Here is a 27,887-nt window from a genome sequence, read left to right on the forward strand (position 1 = left end):
CAAAAGGAGGCGCCGGAGGGGCGCAGCGGCTGGCGGCGGGGCAGAGCAGCAGGCGCTCGGGGCGGCCGGCTGGGCGGCCGCGCGCGGCGGGCCCAGGTGAGTGGGTGGGGTGGGGAAGGAGGTGCGAGCTGTCACCTCTCGAAATCCACTCCTGTACGTCCCCGGCCAGCTGCCCGGCCCCGGGCACCCTGGGTAGCTTGGGCTCTGCCCGCCGGGGCCGGCTCCCTGGGGGCCTCCCGCGGCAGCTCAGTTCGGCCTACCTCCGGGTTCCCCATCCGCCGGGTCACCGGGGCCCCCCCCGCCTCTCCCTGGTGCCGCGGCGCGCGAGCCCCCTCCCAGGCACCCCAGTGCCTCCCTGCGCTCTACATAACCGGGAGTTTCCGCCTCGGCTCCCCAGGTCCGCTTGTCGTCCCTTGGGTTCCCCCAGATCCTCACCCCTCCGCACACACACGCCCCCCTTACTAGAGGTTCCACCTCTGGGCTTTCTCCTTGGCAGCTTTTTTTTCTGTTTTCAAAGGTTCCCCTTGCTCTCTTCTCCTGGGTTCCTGGCCCCCTCCTCTTCCCTTACACCCCTCCCTCCTCTTGACTGGGCTGGAACTGTGCCCTGACTTGGGGGCAGATCCCTGGCTAGGCTCGTGGGGCCTGTCTGGGCTGGGGTTGCTGGGAAGCCCAGTCCAGGGTCTGAGGCTCCGGACCCTGCCGGTGTCCTGTGCATCCAGATGGGCCTGAGAGCCAGGTCTGATGCGGTCTGGGCTGGAGACCCAGCAAAGTTGGCTCCCCGGCTGAAGCAGCATAGCCTCTGGTTCTTGAGGTTCATGATGATTCTGCTCCTTTTGTTGACTGCTTCTCTCCCCTGGTCTGGACTGGACTGAACCAAGATTGGGCTGGTTCTTAGCTGATGCATGTGCTGCCTTTTTTGGAAAGGAGGAGAGACGGGTGGGGGGTGGCTGGCAACCTCCTCCTGGTGGGGACTTGGCTGGAAGGGTGGGGCCGCCCCTTGGTGACCATGCTCCCTGGAGGGCTCTTCTCCTGCCCTACCCCCGGAAGCCTTTTGAGGATGAGGTATGAGGATGAGGAGGGAGAGAGCTTGGTGCGGGAAAGGGAATTTGGGCCTAAATTGTGGAGGAAGGATTTGGGGGAGCTGAAAGGCTCCCAGGGGTCTCTCCCACCTTTTCCATTAGGGGTACCTTTTACCCCTGACGAACTGTATCCTGCCCTTTGAGCAGACAGAGTGGCAGACAGACAGACTGGAGGCAGGAGGAGGAGGTCTGATGTTGGTGATCCCTCCTGTGGAGGGGATGGGGGAGTGACAGTTTTGTTCAGAGGGACTGGGCAGTGCCCACGGCTCAGTCACACTGGCATTGCCTTCGTGAAGGTCAAGTTTTCCTCTGGCTCAGGAGGGGAGGCAAGGACAGATGACAGTGCTGGAGGACTGGCTTTTGGAGAGGTGCTGGGGCATGAATGACTGGCCCCTGCCTCCCTGTCTTCCCAGTTTTAGAGATTCTCTGGGGTTAGCTCTAATGCCCCTCTGCCTTCCGGGGGCTGTGAGGCACAGAGCAGGAGCCCAAGAAATATTTGTGACTTTCCCCTGGAACTCAACCAAATACTCCATCCCTTGGGCACACCCACTAGGAAGCTGTTTCCTCTGCAAACTTCGAATGGCCTTTCTGGACAGTGGAAGCTCCTGAGGATTGTCCCAGTAGGTCAGAACTCAGGGAGCTGGCTTGGCCTGGACCTCGCCTGCAGGAGTTGGAGCGAAGGGATCGGCCTGGTTCCTGACTCTCCTGAGAGTGGAGGTGATTCTGGGTTTTCACAGGCTTTCACGGGGAGTCCGGTGGGTTGGATGTGGGGCCCTGGAGCCCAGCACACCATCTCTCCATCCCTTGACTCATTCATTCATTCATTCATTCATTCAACCATCCTTTGGTAAGTGCCTGGTCTGGGCCAGGAATGGTGCTACGAGAACACAGTCCCTGGCTACAGTCTGGGAGGAGAGGCAGACAGGAATACGTTGATACAGTGGCCAGCATAATACTAGAAATATTACAGAGGCAGCCCAGAGGAAAGAGGCATTAGCTGTGGGTGAATGTGTAGGGGGTGGTCAGCGTGTGTTTCCTGGAAGAGGAAGGGTTAGAAGAATCAGTGCCAGTGAGTCCAGAGGCCTGAGTTCTGGGCCTGCCTCTGTCATGGGCAAGTGACTGGCTTTCCCAGCCTCAGTGGGTGTCCCTCTCTTTGCCAAGGAGGGTAGAGGCTGGCTCCCATGGCTTCTGTGCCTTTATAGACCCAGGTGCTTCACTGTCTAGCTGCCATCACTCTGTGTGGGATTGCCGGGTTATTGGCTGTCTCCCTGTGAGGCTGGAGACTATCTCCTGCTTCTTTCCTCCTAGCACAGTGCCTAGAACTGAGTAGGTGTGATAAACGTTCAGTGGTGTAAACAGCTGAAAGGCTCCACGATCCCTTTGTCTGTGGAACCTCGCCTCCCCGCCCCCCTTCCTGCTAACTCCTCCTTGTCCTTTGGCCTTCCTTGATGGCTGGGCCACACTCCCAGCGCCTGGCTGGTTTAAATACTCCCCCTACCCTGCTGTAGCCTGACCACACTTCTCTCCCCACCCTCCTAACTTGTCTTGTTGGCTCCTGTGAACAGTTCTGAGCAGAGTGCCTGGCATGTAGTAGATGCTCACTAAACGCTTCTTGACTATAGGTGATGGTTGGGTTTTGTGTTTGAGTCGAACTCATGTGTCTGGGTTGAGGGTGTGTCTCTGCCTGGATCCAGCTCACCCTGCTGTAGCTCACCTCTCGCCACTTCCCGCCTCCAGTCCTAGATCCAGCCAGGACCACTCAGCAGGCTCTAGATGTCATGTTCTCTCCCCTCGAGGCAAATGTGCTGGTCCTTCTCCCTGGAATGCTCTCTCTCCAACTCCCACTCTTCCCCAGCAGTCAGCTCAGGCAACACCCTCTCTGGGAAGCCTTCCCTGACCCTACTAGTCTAGGTCTAGTGCTTCTTCCATGTTCCCATAGGGCCCGGGCTCCCCCCAGCAGAGCCCGGGGCTCTCAAGAGCCAGTTGTAATTGTTGCCTTGGCATATCCCCTGCAGACTATCTGACTCTCTGTCATCACCCCAGAGCCCAGCCCAGGCCCTGCACCGATCAGGGGCTCCGAAACTGTCGGCAGCACAGCAGGTAACGCTGATAGTCACACACGTCCCTGCTGACTGTAGCTCTTGCTTCCTTGTAGGGAGGCAGCTTCCATGGAGCAAAAGGAATGCCAGGACCCTGCCCAGACAGACGTGGGCCAGCCTCAGCACCGACAGCCAACTCGCAGATAGCAGAGCCATCCGCAGGGTAAGGACTGGACCCCCACCCTCCAGGCCAGCCACGGCCCGAGCAGGTGCCTGGAGGGCAAAGGGTGGTGCCTCTGTCCCTGCGGCCCTTTGCTTTTCTCGCTGGAAGGCCTGGGCTTCTAGGGCAGAGGTGCCAGAAAACAGAATTCTTCCTCCTTCTCCTGACTCAGTGGCCAGCTGAGTAGCACGTGGCTGCCATAGTCAGGCTGGCGTGAACTTGTATGGCGAACCCCTGGTTTTTGTCACTCTGGGTGGTTGTTCATGCCGTCTCGTGACCACGTTTCCTGAGGTGTGTTCTGCGGAACACCAGTTTCTTTGGTCACAGTGGTCAGGTGACTCCGGGAACAATACCTTGTCGTAGTCTGTGCTGCAGGACTTCTCAGAGCCTTGAATGCTGTCTCAGAGCTCACTGAGAGCATGGCGAGTCTCTGAGAGGGAGCTAGCAAGTTGTGTTTCCCCACACTTATTTGATCATGTGGACGTCTTTGGGGACGGGGGTTCCTCGGCCTGTGCTTTGGAAAACAGTTCCCAAAGGCAGGAGCGTGCACTGGTTAGGACCCAGACTTTGTAGTCAGACCTGGGTTTGAGTCCCAGCTGTCACATGCTTGACAAGTGATTGTGGGCCACTCACTGTACCTCTCTGAGCCTCAGTTTCCTCATCTATGGAAAGAGGATAATATTAGCACCTTGCCTCCCTTTAGGGTATTTTGAAGATTAAATATGTTGATATAGGGAAGGTGGCACAGGGTGTCCTAGAACGTGTTCCCTAATCATAGCAGGTGTATGTATAAGCTGCTTAATAATTTGTAAAACAAACCTTATCAGTGATCTCTTTGGTCATTTGCGGAAGCTCAGGGAGTGGCCTTGATCCCCCGTTTACAGACGTGGAAACTGGGGCCCAGAGGGAGGAAGCAACTTGCCCAAACTCATCGGGAAGAAGGCAGGGATGTGGGACCTGAGCCAGGTCCTGGAATCCTGGTCTGGGGTCCTTTGTTCTGTGTCCGAGGGCTCCCTGCCTCCACCTCTCCCATCTAGGCTTTTTTTGGCGGCTGCGTTGGGTCTTCGTTGCTGCGTGTGGGCTTTCTCTAGTTGCGGCGAGCGGGGGCTACTCTTCGTTGCGGTGCGTGGGCTTCTCATTGCGGTGGCTTCTCTTGTTGCGGAGCATGGCCTCTAGGCGCACGGGCTTCTGTAGTTGTGGTGCGTGGGCTCAGTAGTTGTGGCTCGCGGGCTCTAGAGCGCAGGCTCAGTAGTTGTGGCGCACGGGCTTAGTTGCTCCGAGGCATGTGGGATCTTCCCGGACCAGGGATCAAACCCGTATCCCCTGCATTGGCAGGTGGATTCTTAACCACTGCACCACCAGGAAAGTCCCTATAATGTCTTGATTTTAATGTCATGTAGAAAGTGAGAGTCTCCCTTGATCTCTATCTCCAGAGATTCGAGTGAGGAGGGGTAGGTTCTCCCACATGTATTTTTACCATTTGCTTATTTTCCTAAAACCAAGTCCTGTTAGAGCTGCTGGTTTGCAGCTTGCTCTTGTTTCATTTAATGGTCCGCCCTGGACCTCTTTCCCAGGCGAGGGTAGAGCTGTGGGTGAGTCCTGTCAGAAGGTCCCGACGTGCTCCCGTTCCTCCCACCCCCGCTGCTCCTCTGTCTTCCCATTCTGGGGTTTTTGAGCTGTTTGTCAGGGCATTTTCAGCAGCAGACGGGGGTGGGAAGTGCCTGATGTGTGATTTTGTTGACTATCCTGTTTACTGGGACAAGGTCAGCAAACCCCAGCCCTGCCCTGTAGGAGTTTCCTGTTGCTTTTGAGGAGCTCTTACCTCCCCCCGCGAGAGGGGAAGCCTGAGCCGAGCTCTCTGGCCAGTGATGAGCAGGAAGCAGCAGGTCCTACTTATCTGAGATCAGAATTCCTCCTCTGTGCCAGGGAGGAATGACGTGGGCCATCCTGAGAGGTTTTGGCCTCCAGGTTTTGGCCCTCCTCTGTCTGCCTGAGGCAGGGGCTGCTGTGTTGCGTTGGCCTGAGCCTGGCCCTGAGTCCGTTCACCTGGCTGTCCTGGTGGACGGCCCGATCTTGGTCCCCCTGGACGCTCCTCTCAGATTTTAGCCTTGAGGGCAATGGGGTGGGGGGACGGGGGGCGCTGCCCTGGGACCTGGGTCTAAAGATGCTCTGCTGGGGCGTAGACACCTCAGGTCGGGTTTCGGCAGGAAGAACCCCCGGCCTGGCAGCCTGGCTCGGCAGGGACCACCCTGGGAGTGAGGTCTGTGCAGAGATGCGTCCCTCGGCTGGCGGTGTTCAGCTCTCCGTCCGGACCCTCTCCCTCTCCCCTGTTTCTTTCTCCCAGTCTTTCTTGGAGTCTTTTTCCTTCCAGCACAGGCCACTTCGGGCCGCTTCCTGTGGGAGCCGGGGAGCTGGCCTCTCGGTGGACGATGCTCTGCTTGCCCTCTTTCCAGCAGCAGAGCCTTCACGTCCACGGTGGCCGCGGTCCGAGCCCAGGCGGCGCGCCGGTCACTGTGAAGTTTGCCATCTTACCCGCCACCGCCTCCTGGGTGAGGTTGTGTCACTTTTACAGGCGAGGAGACCAGGGCTTGAGGCACGAGGGCTCCCGCCCAAAGTCGTACAGTTCAGGTGGCAGAGCCGGGACGTGAACCCGGGTCTGTTTGCCTTGGCGGCCTGTGCTCTTTCTACCCCACCTTCCGTTTGTCTCTTTCTCTAGGTTCTCGGGCTTCAGGGTGCTTCAGAGTCGCCCGAGAGCTTGTTCAAAATGCTGGTTCCCCTGGACCCATCACCGCAGGCCTCCAGAGTCCGAGTTGGGGGGTGGGCCCAGGAACCTGCACTCTGAAGACACTCCGCAGGCCGTCGTGAGGCTGGGGGTCTGCCGACTGTGCTGGCCAACACTGACCAGGGTGACTGTCGGCGCCGGTCCCCACCAGCTGCCGCCAGAAGGCTCGCCCTTGGTGTGGAGGCGCGGCTGGGCTCCCTCAGGCCCTGGATTTCAGTGTGTATGTGCGAGCGGATGAGGTCTCTAGAACAGCTTTTACACCCAGCCACAAACATCTCCCTGTGCGCTTTCCCAACGCGTTTCTACTGCATCTCACATCTCGTAAAAAGTTCTTTGTTTAACTGTCTCTTGAGGACTTAAAACCTCAAAATTAAATAGACACTGCGATACAGCCTCATGCCGGGAGCCGTGTTCCACTGGAGTAGAAGTGGCTGTAAAATTCCATGGCTCTCACATGGCACCTGGGCACCCTCAGAGGCGCCACTGCCAACCTCATGCCCCCGGCAGAGTTGGCCTGTTGGCAAACGTGCCGACCGGGTGGGGCGGCATAGGAATCCTTCTGTCACATCTCCCCGCTGGTGCCCTGGGTCAGGATCCCCGGGAGCAGCCCCCCACCAGCCCAGAGAGCCAGGCAACAGACGGCTTACCCTCGGCCAGGCCCCCTTGGTCCCAATCCCCTTGGATCTCAGCAGATGAGTCTGCGGCCTCCCTTGGGTGCTCCTGCCCACTTTTCGTACGCTGTCTAGGAAAGCGGCGCTGGTGTTCAAAGCAGATCAAGGCCTGTCTTCAAGGCCCTTCTGCCCCCCATGGGCCCAGACCCAGCACCTGGCTTCCGGGCTCAAACCCAGAGCTGGGCTCCCTCCCAAAGTTTCCTGAGTATGGCCTGCTAGAGTTCCCTGCAGAGACCTTGATTCCATGTACCCCTCTGGAAATGGGGGTCTTGTCCCAGGAAGCATTTCCAGGGTCTGGGTGCCCAGGTAGGTCCAGGAGACCTGCTGGCCTTTGTGACAGGTGGCCACAATGGAAAGGCAGACCTGGGTGATCTTCCCCACCATCTTCTTCTAGCTGTGTGGCCTTGGGCAGGTCAGTTAACCTCTCTGGGCCTCAGATTTCACACCCCTAAAGGGACTGATAAAACCTCCCATGATGGTAACAGCAGCTGATGTTACAGAGTCTTACTACGTGGCAGGCCCCTAGCCAAACGCTTTCTATGGACCGCCTCGTTCAGTCCTCACCACTGCCCTACCAGGAATAGACTCAGCGGCCACTTCATGGATGAGGAAACCAGAGCCCTGGGAGGGAAGTGACTTTCCCAAGGTCACATGCTGGTGAAGTGGGGAGCCGCCTTACCTGTGTTCCTGGAAATTGCGGGCCAAGGCCCAGGAAGCGCCAGGCGCAATGCTGGCCCGCAGTCCGCGTCAGTGACCCGGAGCTCATGTCAGTAACACGCCAGCCTGGTGGGGTGAGGGGACGGCCTGAGCCTCAGGCCTGGCCTGCTGCCTCTGAGCGCTTGCCTCGGGGAGCCATTGCGGGAAGCCCCAGGTGGGTGTCCTTCACCTGCCACCCTTCGCCCCCCCCACCGGAGGCCGCCGGTACCCTTGCAGGTGTGCACTAGGAGCATGAGGACCAACCTGTTTGGGAGGCCCAGCCCACCCGGAGAGGAGTTCGGAACTGAAACTTGTTCCCTCCCCCCTCCCACCCTGGGCGGCTCCCCTCTTCTTTCCCCGGAAGGTGAGGGTGTGCCCTTCTACGCAGGGTGCGTGGAGCCAGGTGGTGCCCCCCAGCCCGCAGCTGCCGACTCTCCCCGGCTGGGTGTGGGGACCTCCAGGGCAGTGCCTGTGCTGGGGCGGGTGTGGGCCGTGTGCGCCAGAGCGGGCCCTCTCCTCCCCTCCTGCTCTGGGAGCAGAGGAGGCCCCAGGGTGCTGACCGAGGAGCAGATTCACAGGCCCAGAGCACTCCCAGGACAAGACCCGTGACCCAGTGTCTTCCTCCGGCCTCTTGGGGGTGGCCCTTCCCCCTTCCCTGGGAGAGCCTTGGAGGGACAGCCTCCCCAAGGTACTGAGAAGGGGCGAGAGGAGGGGTGAGGGGCGCAAGCCTCCTGCCTCCCCTCCCTCCCCCCTGGGAAGTTTTCCCAGCCTCTCTATTTGGGCTATAACAAAAGGCTCTCTGTGCCCTGTTTACCCACAGCCTGGCCTGCCTGCCGGGGCTCAGGTGTGAAAGCCAAATCTCTGCAGGCCAGCATGGGGGTGGAGCGTGCTTGGGTGGTCGCCCAAGGGGGCAGTGAGTCATTTCTTTGACTTCTTTCCCCATCTGTGAGAAGCTTCAGGAGGAAATCAACAACGTGGACCAGGCTGGACACCTAAGGGGTGGTTCTGCAAACCGCTCGCCAGCTCTCTGTCCTGTCCTGTCCTGTCCTGGGGTCCTGAGCCTGGGCTCCAGAAGTTCAAGGCCATTGAGTGTGGTGTCTGAGTCCTGGGAGGTGCTGGGGGCCTTGGGGAAGCTTGGAGGTATTTGTGCTTGTGGCTCAGCGCTCTCCTGGGTGTCTTCCCCCACTAAATTCTGGGTGGGTTTCTGCAATGGCATGTGGGTTGGGATAAGTATAGTGCACCTTCCTCTGTGCCAGGTCTTGGGTTGTCCCATAACATGTGCATTATGTTATTTTTAATTCTCACAATAAGCCTCTGAGGTACTGTAATATTCCCATTTTACAGGTGAAGAAACTGTGGCTTAGAGAGGAAAAGTCATTCGTCCCGGGGTCTGAGCTCACCCACCCTGAGGCGTTGCTTCCCTGCGCCCTGTCGAAGCGTGTTTGTTACCTGGGTAGGGCAGGCAGGGGCAAGCTAACCTTTTTCTTACATGATAGATGGCAGGTACTTCTCGTAAACTCTTCTACAATATTTAGAAACCACGTGGTGAGGGAGGTCTTTTGTTTTTTTCCCAAGTATTTTTTTCTACTCACAAAAGTAGCAAATTTAAGTACCACATACTGGAATCATGAAGTATTTGTTGTTGTGTGACATTTTATATTGTTTTATCATGCATGATATTTCATATATTTTATATGCTGGTCAACATCTTTTATTTTATTATTACTTAATATCCCTTGGACATCTTTTGGGTCACTGTATACAGATCTATGAGGTAGGTAGCACTGTTCTTATTTTAAAGTTGCAAAAACAGAGGCTTGGGCTAAATAATTTGCCTGGAGTCATGGAATTATTTCATGCTTGAGCTGGATTTGAACCCATGTCTCCCCAGTTCTAAAGCTATTGCTCTTCACACTCCCCGAGATCTGCCTGCCGCCATGGGAAGGAGAGGGGCTCTCTGGGTTGCCCTAGTTCTGCCGCAGGAACCTGGTCCCGCTTCTCTGCACCTGCGTGTGCTGCACAGTGGGAAGGGTCTAGCTGCATCCTACGCAGTTCTGCATCTCCCTGGGGTGGGGCAGGACCGGGCAGGGCTGATGGTGCATGCTGCAGTGTCCTCAGAGGCCGCAGGTGCCACTGCGCCAGCCAGGAGCAGGCCAGCTGGAAGGAGGAGCTGAATCTGCCGCCCTGGCGATCATCTAGTAGAGGCTGCCTCCGGCTGAGCCCAGCAGGTGTGAGGACCAGAGAGAGGAGCGGCCAGGAGGGGTAGAAACAGATGCTTGTTCCGGTAAATTTTGTATGAAATGGTTTAAGCACACACGAATGTTATAAAGCTGGAGCAGATATCTTTGTACCCAGGACTCAGCTTTGTTCGACGTTCATATCTGGCAATAATTGCTTCAGACACACACACACACACACACACACACACACACACACACACACCCCTTCTCCTTCTCTCTCTCCCTGTCTCAAATCATTGCTTCAGAGACACACACACACACACACACACACACCTTCTCCTTCTCTCTCTCCCTGTCTCAAATCATTGCTTCAGAGACACACACACACACACACACACACACACACACACACCTTCTCCTTCTCTCTCTCCCTGTCTCAAATCATTGCTTCAGAGCCACACACACACACACACACACACACACACACACACACACACACACACACACCCCTTCTCCTTCTCTCTCTCCCTGTCTCAAATCATTGCTTCAGAGACACACACACACACACACACACACACCTTCTCCTTCTCTCTCTCCCTGTCTCAAATCATTGCTTCAGAGACACACACACACACACACACACACACACACACACACACCCCTTCTCCTTCTCTCTCTCCCTGTCTCAAATCATTTCAGGCACAATTGAAGCCTCTTCCCCAATCCCATTTTCTTCCCTCTCTAGATGAAATTAGCATCCTGGTCTGGTTATTTATCTTTGGCTGTGTTGGGTCCTCGTTGCTGTGCACGGGCTTTCTCTAGTTGCGGCGAGCGGGGGCTACTCTTCGTTGTGGTGCGGGGGCTTCTCATTGCGGTTGGCTTCTCTGGTTGCGGAGCACGGGCTCTAGGCGCGCGGGCTTCAGTAGTTGTGGCTCACGGGCTCAGTAGTTGTGGCTCGAGGGCTCTAGAGTGCAGGCTCAGTAGTTGTGGCGCACGGGCTTAGTTGCTCCACGACATGTGGGATCTTCCCGGACCGGAGCTCAAACCCATGTCCCCTGCATTGGCAGGCGGATTCTTAACCACTGCGCCACCAGGGAAGCCCCCATGCATGTGTTTATACCTTCACTACACTTGGATATGTACATTACAGAAAACCTTATATAAGGTGTGTATTATTCTATAGCTTGTTTTTGGGTTCAGCATTGTTTTGGGGTCTGTCCATGTTGATACGTGTAGCTAAAGTTCACTAACTTTACTGCTTTAGCATTTCACCGGATGCTTAGAGCAATTTATACTTTCTCCTGTTGATGGACATCTAGGTTGTTGATTTTTTGCTATTAGGAACAACTCCGGAGTGATCATTCTTGTCTGTGGCTTCACGTGTATGTGTAAAGTGACTCTCTAAGATCTTTACCTAGGAGCGAAATTGCTCCGTTGGAGGATGCATACATACATTCTATCTCCTCATTTAACAGTTCAACATTTTTTGCCAATCGCAAGGGAGCGAAATGGCACGTGACTGTCTTAATTTGCATTCCCCGATTAGTAATGAGATTAAGAATTGTTTCATCCATGAATTCCCTTTTGTATTTTTTTCCCGTGAATTGTCTAGCCGTATGTTTTGCCTTTTTTTGCCTGTGGGATTGTCTTTTTCATATATTTGTAGCAGTTCTATATTTGTTCTGGATATTAATCCTTTGGTAGTTATACCTATTGCAAATATCTCCTCCAGGTCTGTGGGTTCTTTTCATTTGTTTATTATTATGTCCTTCGATGTGCATGCATTTTAACTTTAATGTGATCAATAGATCAATCTCTTCCTGTAAGGATTTGTATTCTTTGTGATAAGAAATCCTTCCCTGTCTTAAAAACATCGAGATGGTCTCTTAGATTTTTCTTTAAACATTTTCAAGTTTTACTTTAGGTCTTTAACTCATTGGAATTTATTTTCCTGTAAGGAGGTAGATGGGGCTATGCTTTTTTCATGTGAGTAACTAAGCCCGCTCCTTTCATGGACACTGTCATGTCTAAGTTTCCAGAAATTTCGGGGTCTGTTTCTAGGCTCACTCTTCCAGTCCTCTGGTGCATCCATCCATCCCCATATCAGCACCACACTGGCTGAATTCCTAGAGCTTTATGGTAAGTCTCCTCCCACGTTATTCTTCCGAATTGTTTTAGCTATTCTTGATCCTTTGGAATCTTGATTTTTTTAAATCTTTTTTCTTAATTACTTGAGTAACATATGCTTATACTAGAAAATAGAGGTAAGTTTGGGGTGAAAAAGATTATAAACAGCAGGCTAATCTCACTGCCAATATTTTTCAAATATACGTCTAAGTTATTGCAGGAGGCTTATTACTCTATCACAGTTTTGTTACCTACTTTTTGCATTTGACATATTTTGTCATGTCATCAAGTGTTTTGCTCTAACTTGTTTCCATTATTTCATAGTAGTCCATCATCTGATCATTTAATAGGTATTTAACCAATCACCCAGTAACAGGCATCTGGATTGTTTCCAGTTTTCCTGGGGTATAAATAACACCGTGATGAACGTTCCTGTGACTAAACCTTTGTCCTAGAGTCTTTCCCTGACAATTGCCAACCTCCCTCCTACTTCCTCTCCCTGCTGGCTCAGCCCAGTTCAGCAAACCTTTACTCCACTTTCGGTATTCCAGGCTCTACACAGAGACTGGGATGAATCTGGAGTGGTCCCCATCCTGTAGGGCTCCCCGTCTGCCCCCATCCCCACCCCTTGGTGGTCTCTTGCCCATGAGGTTTGCCTGGTACAGCCAGGGTGAACCCCACCTCACTGGTGGGTGTCAAGCCCTGACCTCCAGGCGGGCACAGTCTGTAGCTTTAAACATTGCATCTGTTCTGGAAGAAGGAGGGTTAGCTGGACGGGAGCTCAGAGGACAGCAGGGCACGGGGCCTTTTTGTCTTTCTCAGCCACCTCGATTTCAACCCTTTAATCTTTGCCCTCTATTCAGGATCCTCTCCAGATTCTCCATCTCTTGGGGCAGAGACCTGATCTGACCCGACTCCACCCGACTCCCCATCACCCTCGACTCCCCATCACCCTCCAGAGACTGCCCTCTGAGAGCCACAAAAGAACACCTGAACTCTCCACCTGAGAGCTTATTTTTTTCTTTCTTTTCTTCTAGGCTCTATTTATTTTAAATTCTGTACTACTTTTCAATCACAAAGGTAAGGCATGCTGGTAAAATTCCAGTTTCCTTTCATCCTGCCTCCTATTCCCACTTTAAGAGGGAGCCGTTCCCCAAGTTGGTCAGGGTTTATCAGCATGGGATTGTATTTATTTATTATTCTGGATCTCGCTTTTTTCCAAAATGGCATTACATACAGAGCTCCTTTATTCTGCTGAAAAGGCCCTGTTGTATTCTAGAGGCTTCTTTAAGGGACCAGGATCTGCTTCCTGCCCGCCTCCTTTGTGCCTGGCCCCACCTAACTCTGCCCCTTTGCCAGGTGTCAGGGCAGGCGTCTTGGGTGCTTTTCCTTCTTCCGTTTCCTTCCTTCGTGCTCAGCTTCTGCGCTCTTTTCATCTACCCATCGACTGTCTGTTGAAGTCAGGATTGCTGTCGGGGGCCAGGTCTGCATCTGTCTTAGCCTCATTCCACAGATGGGGGAACTAAGGCTTAGAGAGGTGAAGTCATCTGCCCAGCGTCACTCCACTGCTGAGTGGCAGAGCCCAGGCTGGCCCGGCTGGCCCTCTTCCTCCAAGCTCCCATCACCCTTCTTCCTTGCTCTCCACCTGCCTGAGATCCGCCCCCACAGGCTGTCGGGGAAACCTCACTCCTGTGACTTCCTGAAAGTCCTGAGAGCTTGGCAGGGCATCTGTTACCATGTGCATTTTATGGATGGGTAACCAAGTCTTGGCTGCTGGAGGCGCCTCTCCCTCCCTGCTGGCTGTAGGCAGGGACTGCCAGGACCAGGGAGTGTCTGTGGTGGTGCCAGTGGGAAGGGAGGTGTCAGGGTGGGCGGAGGCCTGGATCACGTGCCCCTTGGTACCTTGACCACCTTATACAAAATGTGGGCACATCCATGACAGATTCTCTGTTCCCTTCCTGACGGGGAAACTGAGGCCCCGGGAGAGAAGCTGTTGCACACCTCTGCTAGGGGCAGTCCTGGCTGCGGAGGGCCGGAGGCCTCAGTGCAGGGAAGGGATGAATGCACTGCCTACAGGAAACTTCCTGAAAAGGGAACTTCCCATAACTAGGAAAAAAGGCCCCTTTTCCCTTATGGTGCTTACCTGACCACCCCCAGGTGTGCCCTGGGGCAGCTGTCAGCTGGGATCTGCTCCATCTGAATGGCTTCTTGGAAGTGCTGCTTGTCAGCGCTCCACCCCAGAACTGGGTTTGAAGGTGGCCTCTAATCCCTGACAGGCAGTGTGAAGTTGGGCACGTGACTTCTCTCCCCAAGCCTCAGTTTCCGTATCTATAAAATGGGCATGAGGAATATTATTCAGCCTAGAGAAGGAAGGAAATTCTGGTACCTGCTAAGACATAGATGAACCTTGAGGACATTATATTAAGTGAGAGAAGCCAGTCACAAAAAGACAAATATTGTACAATTCTACTTATATGAGATACCTAGAGTAGTCAAATTCATAGAGATAGAAAGAAAAATGGTGGTTGCCAGGGGCTGGGGAGGTGGGAATGGGGAGTCATGTTCAGTGGGGACATAGTTGCAGTTTTGCAAGATGAAAAGAATTCTGGAGATGGATGGTTGGTGATGGTTGCGCAACAAAGTGAACGTACTGAATGCCACTGAACTGTTATGGTTAAAACACTAAAAATGGTTAAAATTGTAAATTTTATATTTTGTGTATTTTACCACAATAAAACTGTTGTGAGAAAAAAAGAAAGGGTGCCAAAACAGTGTGCACCTCTTGGGCTCCTGAGGATTCTGGGCTGGGCCCTCATTCTCAGAACAGGAGCTGTTCCCCCCAGGGCCCTCCGGGTTGGGCAGGAACTGGGAGGGGGCCCAAAGCTGCCTCAGCTTCCTCCCTTGCCCCGCCCATCTGAAGCTGTGGCCCTGCCCACCACCCAGGCCCCGCCCTTCCCCACCCCACTTCTTGCCCATCCCTCCTCAGGCGCTCTCTTGATACCTTTATTGAGCACCTGCTGTGTGCGGTAGACCCTTGTCCTCCAGCAGCATCTGGAGGAAAGGTTGAAGATTGATGATGCCAGTGCAGACTGCCTGCTGCCCTACTCTGTCCTAAGTGCTTTAGAAGCATGGAGTCCCCTGGGCTCTTCCGGGCAGCCCTGCAAGGAATCTGCCCCTGGCATTTGTGAAGAACCTGAGGCTGAGAGCCAGAGAGGACCCTGCCCGAGGCCAAGGCAGCAGCAGAGTCCCGGCCTGCACACAGGTCACATGCTTTCGGCTGCTGGCTCCCCCCCGCCCCCCGTCACCTCCACTCCAGAGGGGCTGCCCCGACCACCTGGCCGTCTCCTCTTGGGGGCCCGTCGTGGGGAAGGCGCAGTCCCTGGCACCCTGGGGACTAAAGCCTGGGCTTTGGCGCCTGCACCTTCTTTCCAGATTTCCCCCAAAACGCCGTCAGAGAGGGGCAGTGACTTGTCCAGAGTCCCACAGTGAGTTGGTGGCAGAGGTGAGGCAGAAACACGGTGCAGCTAAAGGGTGACCCCTCCCAGACAGGTCCCCCACACGAGGCCAGGCCTGCCCTTCTAAGCTGTGTGACCTGGGCCCCTGGCTCTGCCCCTCTGAACCTCTGAGGCCTCCTCGGCACAGTGGCATGGGCGCAGGCCTGGGCTGAGGAGGCACCGGCAGCCTCGGGGACCAGCACAGGACCGTCCCCTGCACGAAGCCCTTCTCAGCAGGGAGGTGGCACCCATCTCTCCTGCCATAGCCATGGCTGCCCCCTGCCCTGACTCGAGTCTAGTTATTTGGACACTCCTCCGTCTCTCCCACCCCTCCCCACATGCTCACAGTGGCCCGAGAGCCCCCTGGGGCAGGGGCCTTTTAGCGGTCACATTTATTACCCACAGAGGAACGGGCCAAGGGCTGAACGGAGAGCTAAGAACGTGCTTCGGGACAGGTGTTTGGGGGCCAGGGGCCAGGAGGAGCCAGCCACGCTCGGTGGATGGGACTGTCTCCCACCTCTTGGAGCCTCAGGGTCCCTCACCTGTGACGGAGCTGTGCACAGTTCCCACCTCAGACCCAGAAGGAGTTAGGAAGGCGACATAAGCAAAGCCCCGGGACAGCAGGGCCCGGAGACAGCTCCTCACTGTGAGAGGCTGAGCGCTCTCCAGTACGTGACACGCCCACTCCCCCCCAGTACGTGACACGCCCACTCCCCCGGAGCAGTGAGGTTGCCGCCACATCCTGCCTGGCCATCCGCCGCCCCCACCCCCCGCGTCTGGCATCCTGCCCTGGCAGTCTCATCCTGGACTCTCCAGGGGCAGGCTGTTGCACATTCTTGGGCCCTCTGTCCTGGCCCCTCCTACCTTCCGGTCCCCGATCTTTGGACGCCTGCCTGGATGTGGACTTGGGGAGCCAGGAAGGGAGGGAGGGGTGTCGGGGTGTCTTTCAGCTGGGGGCCGGCTGCGTGGTTCAGCAGGCCCTCCCCTGGACGGCTGCTTGCCCAGGAGTGTGGGTGGTGTGAGGAGCCAGCTGGTCATTAGGGGGCCCGGGCCTTCCTGTGGGGTAGGCTCTCACCCTGGCCTGTGAGTCCCGGCCTCACCAGGAGGGCTGACCCCTGGGCTGGAGCCGCCGGCTCAGGGCAGGTGGTGGTGTCTGCTGGCCCTGCGGTGACCTGAGCTCTGGGAACCCCGGGGGGGGCAGGGAAGCTGGACTCCTGGGCTCCGTCTCTCGGCCCTGCCCTGCGTGGGGCCTTGGGCAGGTGGGCAGCGAGCCTATGCCGTGGTGAGGACCCGAGTGGGGAGGTGGAGGGACAGGCCTGGGTTGGATCTCGGCTCTGGCCCTGAGTAGTAGAGTTGACGTTGGGCAGGTGACTCCCCTGAGCCTCAGTCGTCCCATCTGCGAAATGGGGCCAAAGATAGACCCTGCATCTGGATGTCAAAGGGACCCCACAAGGAGGATTCCATGGTAAGGGCCAGCCCGGTGCCTGGCACACGTTCTCTGTTGAGCACCCCTATTCCCTCAAGGGGTCTAGGTCTGCTTTCCTCCTGTCCTCACCCGTCCCGGCGTGCCTGAGGAAGATGAGATGGGAAGCATCTGGTGTTTGCAGGGAGGCCCTGTTTTATGAAGTATTTGTTACTGTTGTCACTATTAATATTATAGGTAATCAAAATAATGTGGCCCCGTCCCATAACCTGGGCACCCTTGTGCCTCTCCCAACAGAAACAGACCCATTTGTCAAAACACAGGTATTTAGGGACTTCCCCAGCCACCCAGTGTGTAGGAATCTGGGCTTCCACTGCAGGGGGCACGGGTTTGGTCCCTGGACAGGGAACTGAGATCCCACATACTGCGCGGCGCAGCCAAAAAAAAAAAGTGAGTTCACACTAAGCCCCCTCTTCTGCATTTGGCTTTTCTCACACTTTGAATAAATCTCTTCGGACCAGTGGCGCAGCTTCGTGGCAGCTGGTTCCGAGTGAACTGGAAGTTTTCAACTAGCCCCTCTGGTTGGTCTGATCATTAACAGGATGGAGTCTAGACAGGAATTCGGGAATGCTCCTGCTGAAACGTGGGGGTCCCTGTGAGGCTGCTTTCGCGGTCTGTCAGTGTGGCCTGGATCTCAGTGCTCAGCCTTCCTGTCTGTGGAATGGGGAGGCTGCCTGCCTTCCCTCTGGTGGTTTCCCAGCCACCTGGTGACCATATGGTTCCCGGACAGAGGCCGATCCGTGGGCTGGCCCATGAGTGTTGCCCAGCTAGTGTGACTCACAGCTAGACTTGAGGTAGAATTTTGGACAGTGGGTCCACTGTCTCCTGCCTCTGACCCCCGGGTCTCAGAAAGCCAGGCCACCCTGCAGTAACCCCCTCCCGTGGGTCCCTTTCAGGTTGAACCATGATTCCGGTGACAGAGCTCCGCTACTTTGCGGACACGCAGCCAGCGTACCGGATCCTGAAGCCGTGGTGGGACGTGTTCACCGACTACATCTCCATCGTCATGCTGATGATCGCGGTTTTTGGCGGCACGTTGCAGGTCACCCAGGACAAGATGATCTGCCTGCCGTGTAAGTGGGTCACCAAGGACTCCTGCAACGACTCGTTCCGGGGCTGGGCGGCCCCCGGCCCAGAGCCCCGCTACCCCAACTCCACCATCTTGCCGACCCCCGACGCTGGCCCCACGGGCATCAAGTATGACCTGGACAGGCACCAGTACAACTATGTGGACGCCGTGTGCTACGAGAACCGCCTGCACTGGTTCGCCAAGTACTTCCCCTACCTGGTGCTTCTGCACACACTCATCTTCCTGGCCTGCAGCAACTTCTGGTTCAAGTTCCCTCGCACCAGCTCGAAGCTGGAGCATTTTGTGTCCATCCTGCTCAAGTGCTTCGACTCGCCCTGGACCACGCGAGCCCTGTCAGAGACGGTGGTGGAGGAGAGCGACCCCAAGCCGGCCTTCAGCAAGATGAACGGCTCCACGGACAAGAAGTCGTCGACGGTCAGCGAGGACGTGGAGGCCACCGTGCCCATGCTGCAGCGAACCAAGTCTCGGATCGAGCAGGGCATCGTGGACCGCTCGGAGACGGGCGTGCTGGACAAGAAGGAGGGGGAGCAGGCCAAGGCGCTGTTCGAGAAGGTGAAGAAGTTCCGGACCCACGTGGAGGAGGGGGACATCGTGTACCGTCTCTACATGCGGCAGACCATCATCAAGGTGATCAAATTCATCCTCATCATCTGCTACACCGTCTACTACGTGCACAACATCAAGTTCGACGTGGACTGCACCGTGGACATCGAGAGCCTGACGGGCTACCGCACGTACCGGTGCGCCCACCCCCTGGCCACGCTCTTCAAGATCCTGGCATCCTTCTACATCAGCCTGGTCATCTTCTATGGCCTCATCTGCATGTACACGCTCTGGTGGATGCTCCGGCGCTCCCTCAAGAAGTACTCATTCGAGTCCATCCGCGAGGAGAGCAGCTACAGCGACATCCCCGATGTCAAGAACGACTTCGCCTTCATGCTGCACCTCATCGACCAGTACGACCCGCTCTACTCCAAGCGCTTTGCTGTCTTCCTGTCGGAGGTGAGTGAGAACAAACTGCGGCAGCTGAACCTCAACAACGAGTGGACGCTGGACAAACTGCGGCAGCGGCTCACCAAGAACGCGCAGGACAAGCTGGAGCTGCACCTGTTCATGCTCAGCGGCATCCCCGACACCGTGTTCGACCTGGTGGAGCTGGAGGTGCTGAAGCTGGAGCTGATCCCCGACGTGACCATCCCGCCCAGCATCGCGCAGCTCACGGGCCTCAAGGAGCTGTGGCTGTACCACACGGCCGCCAAGATCGAGGCACCCGCCCTGGCCTTCCTGCGCGAGAACCTGCGGGCGCTGCACATCAAGTTCACGGACATCAAGGAGATCCCGCTGTGGATCTACAGCCTGAAGACGCTGGAGGAGCTGCACCTGACAGGCAACCTGAGCGCGGAGAACAACCGCTACATCGTCATCGACGGGCTGCGCGAGCTCAAGCGGCTCAAGGTGCTGCGGCTCAAGAGCAACCTGAGCAAGCTGCCGCAGGTGGTCACGGACGTGGGCGTGCACCTGCAGAAGCTGTCCATCAACAACGAGGGCACCAAGCTCATCGTCCTCAACAGCCTCAAGAAGATGGCCAACCTGACGGAGCTGGAGCTGATCCGCTGCGACCTGGAGCGGATCCCCCACTCCATCTTCAGCCTCCACAACCTGCAGGAGATCGACCTCAAGGACAACAACCTCAAGACCATCGAGGAGATCATCAGCTTCCAGCACCTGCACCGCCTCACCTGCCTTAAGCTGTGGTACAACCACATCGCTTACATCCCCATCCAGATCGGCAACCTCACCAACCTCGAGCGCCTCTACCTGAACCGCAACAAGATCGAGAAGATCCCCACCCAGCTCTTCTACTGCCGCAAGCTGCGCTACCTGGACCTCAGCCACAACAACCTGACCTTCCTCCCCGCTGACATCGGCCTCCTGCAGAACCTCCAGAACCTGGCCGTCACGGCCAACCGGGTGAGTGGCCCGTGGCGGGGGTGGCTCCTGAGTGTGGAGTCTTCAGCTGTAGTTCCCAGGACCCCCTGGGAGGAGCTGGGCGAAAATACAGATTCCCAGGCCCCGGACCAGACCTGCTGAATCAGAATCTGTGGGGTTGGGAGGCCGTCTCTGCCGCAGAACATGGCAGAGTTCACCTGCCAGGAGGGATGGTGTGGTCAGGCGGGGCCTGTCCCCGAGGTGGCCTTGGGCGGGTTCCTCGAAGGCAGTGATGTGCACGGGCAGGAGGTCCACGGCCTGCCCTGCTCTCTCGGAGCTCGGTCGTGGGAGGTGGGACTTAGCCTGGAGCTTGCAGTGTCTTTCTCAGCTTGTCCTGGACCAGATTTGGAGCCCAGGATGGGCCCACAGGGACAGAAACTTTGTGGGTGACTGGTGCAACTCCCAGCGCCACTCACACCCTTTCCCCTCTGCGTTTTGAGGGTGGCAGAGGGCAGAGTTGGGCTTAGGTAGGGCTGGTTTGTTACCAGTTGCCTTTCTGGAGAGGAAATTGTGCAAACCGTTGTGAGCCCGCGGTACTGGAGGCCACGCCCGGGAGACGATCGAGACCTCTGGCGGCTCCTGTGCACCAGCCCCTTGCCTGTCTGGACAAGCCCCCCACCCAAGGGCCCCTCCGCGGAAGCAGGCAGGTGGGGGTTGAGGGCAGGTGGTCCTGTGGCTTTGTGGCCTGGCCTCTGCCGTGGAAACAAAGCCACAGCTGCTGGGGGGACCTCCCCCTGCCCTGCCCTGCCCACCCCTGCTGGGGCCCTGCAGGGAGGTTGATATTGGAAAGAACGTCTTCCCGGTTTGTTCCTACTCCGAGTGGAAACCCTCTTGCAGTGAGGAGGGTGGTATCAGGGTGGACACTCTCGCAGTGAGGCTGGGGGTGATGGAAGCCCGTGGCCGGGGGCTGGGACGCTGAGGGAGATCCAATCCAGCCAGCACCTCTGCGCCTCTGTTGCCGGCAGCAGCATGAAGCCGCCCCGTGGGTTTAAGGAGCTCCTGCTCTGTGTCCACCCTGCGCTGGGCACCCTGCTCCCGGCATCCTGTGAGTCCTCCCGGCAGGAGCTCTCTCCAGCAGCCTGAAGGCAGGCAGCCCCTGAAATGCCCCGTTCTAGGAAAGGACGTGCCTTCTCCAGCATCACCCAGATTGGAGGGTCCAGGAACCCCAGACCTCTGACCACCAGAACCCCTCCCGTCTTCCCTACGCCTCTCTCCCTGTAAACCACAGAGATTTTGACAAATCCTTTCTCCCTCCCTCAAATTATACCTGTGTGCATGTGTGAGAATGTACAGGGGTGAAGGTCAGATCCCAGGCTGCTTCACTCTGGAGAATCCGCCTCCAGGGCCTGGGACAGGCCCACCGGTCAGGAAAATTGGCCTCCTGGGGAGAAGCCCCATTTGGGGAGCATAGGACAAACACACACCTCCTTTAGCATGTTGAGGGGGACCAAGTGGCTCCCCCAGAGCACAGTGTGGGGCCAGATTGCCCCTGGAGTCGGGGCTGACTTGGGCATCCCCAGGACCCCTCATGGTGCCCGCTCTGTCCCGGGAGCTGTGTGGGCACCAGGTCTTGATGGGCCTTCCCAGCCAGTGGAGGGTGGAGGGTGCGATTCCCGACCTGTCCCCACCCCCAGCTCCTCACCCCAGGCCTGGCTGCCAGGTCATGCCTGTTGGCTGAGGTCACCCCTCAGGAAGAGCTGGGGGCAGGCACGCTGTCCCGAGGCAGGAGACCCTCTGACACCCAGTTCAGCACAGTGCTTAATCATGTCCTGTCCCCGCCCGCTGGAATGCCAGAGGCCTTTGTAGGGAAAGAAGTTCACTTGGGCCAGTCCTAGTCAGGCTCCTCCTTTTAGGCAGGAGCCCCGCCCCCCCTTCCTCCCTCTGGGCCTGGCGGTTCCTTGTGAGCCACCCCGGGCTATGGGCTATGTGTGAGTGGACAGGCAGGGGCGAGTGTGGCCCGGCTCAGGCCCTCGGCCTCTGTTTTCTTAGGTTTAAACTCATGTTAACGAATACCTCGATAAGTGGGCGTCCACTTGTTTGGTTATTCATTGGTTCATTGATTTGGTGAATGTTTTTTGAGCGCTCCTAGTGTGGAGCAGGGAGCTGGGGACCTAGGAACAAACAAGCCCCCGGCTGCCCATCCTGAGCTCACCTCTCAGGGAAAGACAGGCAACCAGCAGTTAGCACAGTGGACGAGACTAGGCTGGGGCACAGAGGAGTGGCCTCAACCCGGACTTAACCCAGGGCAGGCGGGCCTCCTGGAGGAGGGGACATCTCACCTGGCCCTGCAGGACAAGTAGGAGTTAGCCAGGTGAAGAGGAAAGGGAGAGTCTAGGAGGCTCTGTCCACAGGGAACTGAGAGCCCAGGGGGAGGAGCGGTGAGCTGAGCCCCTGGAATTTGGACTTTCCCCTGAGGCCAGGGCTTGAGGAACATCCTGTTCTTCCCACTTGGTTTCAGATAATCTGTCTCACGTCCCTTCCCTCGACCCTCTGACAACAAGGACCTTGGCTCTTTCGTCCAGTGCCTGACGTGGAGCAAAGCGTTCACCGAATTCCCATTGACTGAGCGACGAAGGAATATGCTGCCTTGGAATTTAGAGAGCTCGCTCCTGCTGCAACTCGAGGGTATTGGGGGTGGGGCAAGATGAGAGGTCAAGAGCCGATAGAAAGCCCGTGGGCAGCTGACAGGCGGGGGCGAGGCCTGGACTGGCAAAGGCTGCCAGGGATGGCGGGACGGACGGATGTGGGGGAGACTTCGGGGGTGGAATCCACAGGACGTGGGCGGGATTGGATGTGGGGAGAGAGAGGTCTGACGTGACTCGGGTTTTCTCACATGGCTGCCTGGGTAGCTGGAGGGTCATTTAGGCCAGGTCTGGGACAAGGCACAGGTTTTCAGAGAGGAGAGCGTAGGTCCCATGTTGGGACATCCAAGGGACCAGGTTGAGTCAGCCTGAAGCTCAAGGAGTCATCCCCCCAGGCTCCTGGGTGAAGACGGGTCCTCGATGAGGTCACGGGGGAAAGGATGGAAGGAAGGGGAGTCTGGCTCGAGCCTTTGGGATGGACGGCGAAGAGCAGGGCCAGGCAGGAGCAGGTGGGCACACAGCCCACGGGGGAGTCAGGTGAAAGGAGAACAGATGCATGTCCAGTGGATTAGGAGTGACCGTCGGTGGCTCTGGCCAGGTAGTTTCCAGGGTGGGCAGCGGCAGAAGCCAGATCACGGCGGGCCAAGGAGAGAGACGGCGTCTTTCCAAACGGTTTGTTGGGAAGCCTGGAGAGGCTCCTGGGAGGGTTGTCTTTTTTTCAAAGACCAGGTGGACTTGAGGGGGAGCCAGTGCTGATGGGGGAGCCGTTGAGGTCCCTGAGGAGGTGGGAGAGGGCGGGATTGGGGTGACGGGAAACGACTTCACACCTTCGGCGCACGAGCACACCTCACGAGGAAGGACTGGAGTGGCCCGGGTGGGGCACTGAGCCACTGAAGGCACCTTCTTTTCTCTCCGTGCACCTGGAAAGAGCTCGCTGCTGGGCTGGGGGGTGCTCCGGGGAGGGGACGTGTCAGGGGGAGAGCTCCGATGTGAGCCCCAGCTCTGCCACCTGCTGGTCCAGCCTCTCCCGCTCCCTGGCCACTGTCTGTGTCACCAGAGGAGGCCAGTGTCGGGCGCAGTGGGGTCTCTGGGAGGCTCTGCCAGAGCCCGCTTCCCATCTGCCCTCTCACCTTCATGTCCCTGCTGACCTGGAAGCCACCTCTGCCCCATTCCTGACCACTGGGCCACGTTGGAGCCCCAGGTCAGGAGTCCCCTTTAAAACGGTCACAGTGTCCCTCATGGCATGGCCTCTGCCTTCTCAGCGGGAAAATGGGGACGGTGACAGAGCAAGCTCCCCGTCACCCTCACATGGGCTCGGGCCCAAGTCCCTTGGCTCCTGGCCTGCTGGAAGGGTCCCTCCTGCCCACCATATCTGAAGGAGGTGGTTGTAGGAAAATAGGCTCAGTAAGAGCTCGTGTTTGTAGCTGATTGCTCACAGGAGGGCGGGGAGGAAGCTGGCTTTTATGGGGTTCTTCCCGTGTGGCAGGAGACACGGCAGGTCCCCACCCAGTCTGCACCATCAACAGTGTGGACAGTTGGAGCACGGACTGTTGAGCCAGGTTCGAATCTTGGCTCCACCACTTTCCAGCTATGAACCTCTAGGCAGGCTGGCTCCTTCAGGGCCTCAGTTATCGCATCTGTAAAATGGAAAGAGTGTTTACAGAGTACTTACAGGTAGTTCTGAGGGTTCAGTGAGTTAATAGCATCAGCGCTCAGAGCGAACCTGCCCTGTAGTAAGTGGCATGTGGGTGTTGCCCATTATTCAAATTTTGCAAAATCAGAAGGAGGGGGCTCTGAAGGGCCAACACTGGGTTCCCCGCACCCACCATCAGCCTGTGACTTGACAGGTAAGGAAACTGAGGCCCAGGAAGGGGAAGTGATTGGTGAGCTCTCCCCAATTCTCAGCAACAATTAAGGGTATGGAATTTTCTCAGCAGGCTGCTCTGCTTTCATAAATTGTTCTTAAACCAGGCAGGACCAACAGCCTGGCTCCTGGTGAGCCCTGGGCGGTGGAGGAGGGGGTGCAACTGGGAGTAGCTGGCTACTGTGATTTGCTTCTGGGGTGCCAGGCGCTGGGAGACAGCGGGGAGCACGGCACACCCAGCCCTGCCCTCTCAGAGCCCCCTGTCTGGGGGTGACAGGAGATCAAGCAGTTTCACCACGGAAGGGATCAGTGCTCTCCAGGGGACATGGGTGCCATAGGTTACCAGGAGGTCAGGGAGGCTTCCTGGAGGAAGTGACTGCAGAGCTGAGACCTAAAGAACAGGGGAAAGTTAGCCAGACTTGGGCCCAGATTGTGTTGGTCCCTGGGGTCTGGGGTAGCTGAAATGGGCATCAGAGAAGGTGCTGGTGCCCAGGGCAGGGAAGCCCAGAGGCCCAGGTCCGAGGTGCGCCCGCCTCACTTTGCCTTCTGCTCCTTCCCTGTAGATTGAGGCGCTGCCCCCGGAGCTCTTCCAGTGCCGGAAGCTGCGGGCCCTGCACCTGGGCAACAACGTCCTGCAGTCGCTGCCCTCACGGGTGGGCGAGCTGACCAGCCTGACCCAGATCGAGCTGCGGGGCAACCGACTGGAGTGCCTGCCTGTGGAGCTGGGCGAGTGCCCCCTGCTCAAGCGCAGTGGCCTGGTGGTGGAGGAGGACCTGTTCAACACTCTGCCCCCTGAGGTGAAGGAGCGGCTCTGGAGGGCTGACAAGGAGCAGGCCTGAGCGCCCACGGGCGCTGAGCACGGGCTGCCCAGAACAGCCAGCAGCGGGGCCTCTGGGGAGGCCTCAGGCCCAGGAGCCCAGGAGCCCCTGACTGACGACCAGCCCAGCCTCTCAGTGGGGGCGGGGCAGGAGCTGGGCCGCAGGACCGAACCTGAGGGGCTGGCCCCTTTCTCCTCGAGACTCATGCCCCCCGCCCCCCCCCCCCCCCGGGCAGGCGCCTGAGGGGGAGATCAGAGGCCTGTAGTCCATCTCTGAGCACAGTATTTGGACAATCAGGGCCTCCTCCCTGGAGGCCATCTCTGCCCCAGAGGCCTAGCGACACCAGAGGTCCAGGGACACCTACTTAGTTCTTGGTATTTATTTTCTCCGCCTCCCACCCCCTCCCTCCAGATAACTTATACATTCCCAAGAAAGTTCAGTTCCAATGGCGGGTGTCTGAGGAAGGGTGGGCTGTGTTTCCCTTTTCCTTTTTTTGGTGGTTTCAAAACCATTTAGGGCCCACCCAGCCTTGAGCTGAGCGGTCCAGGGTGAACCAGCTGTGGGACGGTCACCCCAGAGGTGCCAGGCTGGGCTGTGGTGGCACGGCCCATAGGAAAGCAGGCCACCAGGTGGAGAGGCCAGGCCTGGGGTTTGCCGCAGCAGTTTAGATTTTTTTTTAAGTAAAAAAAAAAAAAAAAAAATTTTTTTTAAGCTTTGAAAATTGATGGTTTGGGTATTAAAAAGAAAAAACTAAAAAAAAAAAAAAAAAAAAAGGACACTAAAGGCCAGTGAGTTGAGGTCTCAGGGTGGGACAGCAGTTCCCCTTGAGGAGAGCAGCAAGACACTGAATTGTGTTTCCTTCCCCCGGGGTGCAGGCTGCAGGATGTCTTCCGAATCTGCTGTGACCTTGGTCCAGGAGTCTGTAGTTCCTCTCCCCGCCTGGGGCGGGGATTGTTTTGTCTTGTTTTTGGTGTCTTGTTTTCTTTCTCCTCCATGTATCTTGGCAGGCTCTCATTTCTGTGACTGTTGGCCAAAGGGAATGTTCCGGAGCTTCCAAGAAGGGAGGGGACTCGGGTTGGCTAATCCCCGGATGAACGGTGCTCCATCCCCACCCCCATCCCTTGCCGCTGTGTTAAGGAGCCCAGAGGAGCCCCCTCACCCGGACTCTGCTTTCCCACCTCACGCTCATGAGTTTGCCCAGTGCTACTACTGGCCTCAGCCGCTGACGTCAGTCCTGTCACCACCTGGTCCTTCACAACGGACACTTGGAGGCGGGGCCGCGTGAGGAGGTTGCCGCCGGGGAGGGCAGGGTCCCCAGGTTCTGGTTCCAGTTTCTGTCCCAGGCGCCTGGCATGTGCAGCCCACTCAGCGCCTGGTGGCGGGAAGCCAGCTCACTTTAGATCAGTCACCGGGGTCCCCGCTTTAGAAGGGTCCCCACCTTAGATCAATCACTTGGACATTAAGGCACGTTTTAGCGTCTCGTCTTAATGATTATGTGCACTCGTCCATTTGTGTTTTCTGCGTTGTGTCATTGGATGTAATCCTCAGAAATAATGCACACTAGCCTCTGACAACCATGAAGCAATCTGTTACATGTGGGTCTGAACTTGTAGACTCGGTTCAAATATCAAATAAATCTATAACGGAAAGTAGCCTTTGGACGTCTCCATGTCATGGGGGGACCCTTCCCTCAGCTCTCTGAGGCCCGCTCAGCCCCGTGGACTGGTTTGTGGAGTGACCATTTATCGGGCACCTAGAAGATAATGAACTCTGCTCCTCTGCCTGCCCCGTGAAACCGGAAGCTCCTCGGAGACAGCTACCGGACATGAGCTGGACGCAGCCCCTGTTACACATCCGGTGTGGGCCCCACCAGGATCCCACAGCCAGCACGTTCTCTGCTGGCTGAGGCCTAAGGTTCGGGCCCTCCTGAGCTTTGATGGGAGGGAGGGAAGGGCGCTGGAATGGGAGCCAGTAGTCTCGGATCCTTTTCCCAGCTCAGTCATCCCTTTTGTCAAACCGGGCAAGCCCCTTTCCTCCCGTGCCCACCACATCCCCATCTGTGCAGTGGGCACTTCCACTCTGCTTTCATCCGTCCCTTGTAATTCCAACAGCCAGTCTCCAGGGCTCTGCAGAGGCAGGACTGAGAGTCACCGTGGGCAGGCCTGACCCAGCTTCTAGCCCCTTTGGGCTGGAGGTGCTGAAGGTGTTGGGGTCAAGGGCAGAGGCTGGGGGAGATGGGCAGAGTTGTCTTCAGATTCTAGCTCTGCCATTTACTTGATGTGGGCCCTCGGTTTCCTCATTTATAAAATCAGGATGGTGTTGGCGACCTCACAGGATTGTTCTGGGGCTTACTCAGCTTCGTGATAATTTTGCTGGTAGGTGGAGTTTTTAGCAGAGGGCCTGGCTCCTGGAAATCAATAAATGATCTGTCTTCCTCCTGGCCCAGCAAGGCTTGTGCTGGGCCAACGTGGGCCCTGGGGCAGGGGTCATTTGGTGAAGAAAAAAGGCCATTGTGTCCAACCTTGGCCTTAACAATGAGTCCTTACCTGCTGCTTGGGCACCTCCTCTGGGACACGCCAGAGTCTGTCCTTCCTCCCTACATGGGACTTTGACCCCCCAGGTGACCTCAGGAGTGAGTCAAGAGTCCCTCCCTCTTCTGCCTCTGTCATGGGACTTTTGACGGGGAGGCCGAGCAGCTGGGCTTGGCAACCCCCTAGAACACCCTCCTTTATCTCGAGAGTAGAGGTCTTCCTCTCCTGTCTGGTCTGGTACC

General features: G+C 56.9%; 1 protein-coding gene across 2 annotated transcripts; it reads left to right on the forward strand.

Moving 5' to 3' along the window:
• Positions 1–26,766, forward strand: LRRC8A (leucine rich repeat containing 8 VRAC subunit A). 2 transcript variants are annotated; one of them, XR_005020223.1, is made up of 5 exons: positions 14–96; positions 3,235–3,341; positions 17,668–19,832; positions 22,309–22,475; positions 24,860–24,975. XR_005020223.1 is itself a non-coding variant. In XM_036854679.1 (4 exons), exons 3-4 carry the CDS (start codon positions 17,676–17,678, stop codon positions 25,133–25,135), a joined length of 2,433 nt encoding a protein of 810 aa, XP_036710574.1. In that variant the 5' UTR covers positions 1–96; positions 3,235–3,341; positions 17,668–17,675; the 3' UTR covers positions 25,136–26,766. The 2 variants fall into 2 exon arrangements, 1 of the variants encoding a protein (XP_036710574.1); XM_036854679.1 differs by lacking the exon at positions 22,309–22,475 and having other exon boundaries at positions 1–96; positions 24,860–26,766.
• Positions 26,767–27,887: the final 1,121 nt, after the last annotated feature.

Source organism: Balaenoptera musculus, chromosome 6, assembly GCF_009873245.2.
Source record: "Balaenoptera musculus isolate JJ_BM4_2016_0621 chromosome 6, mBalMus1.pri.v3, whole genome shotgun sequence".
NCBI classification, from domain to species: domain Eukaryota; kingdom Metazoa; phylum Chordata; class Mammalia; order Artiodactyla; family Balaenopteridae; genus Balaenoptera; species Balaenoptera musculus.

What these genes read in the sequence shown, in the direction of transcription:
- LRRC8A (XM_036854679.1), top strand. Translation starts at nt 17,676, where the DNA reads ATGATTCCGGTGACAGAGCTCCGCTACTTTGCGGACACGCAGCCAGCG. An exon ending in TGGCCGTCACGGCCAACCGG is followed by an intron (nt 19,833 to 24,859) that starts GTGAGTGGCCCG and finishes CCTTCCCTGTAG; the next exon opens with ATTGAGGCGCTGCCCCCGGA.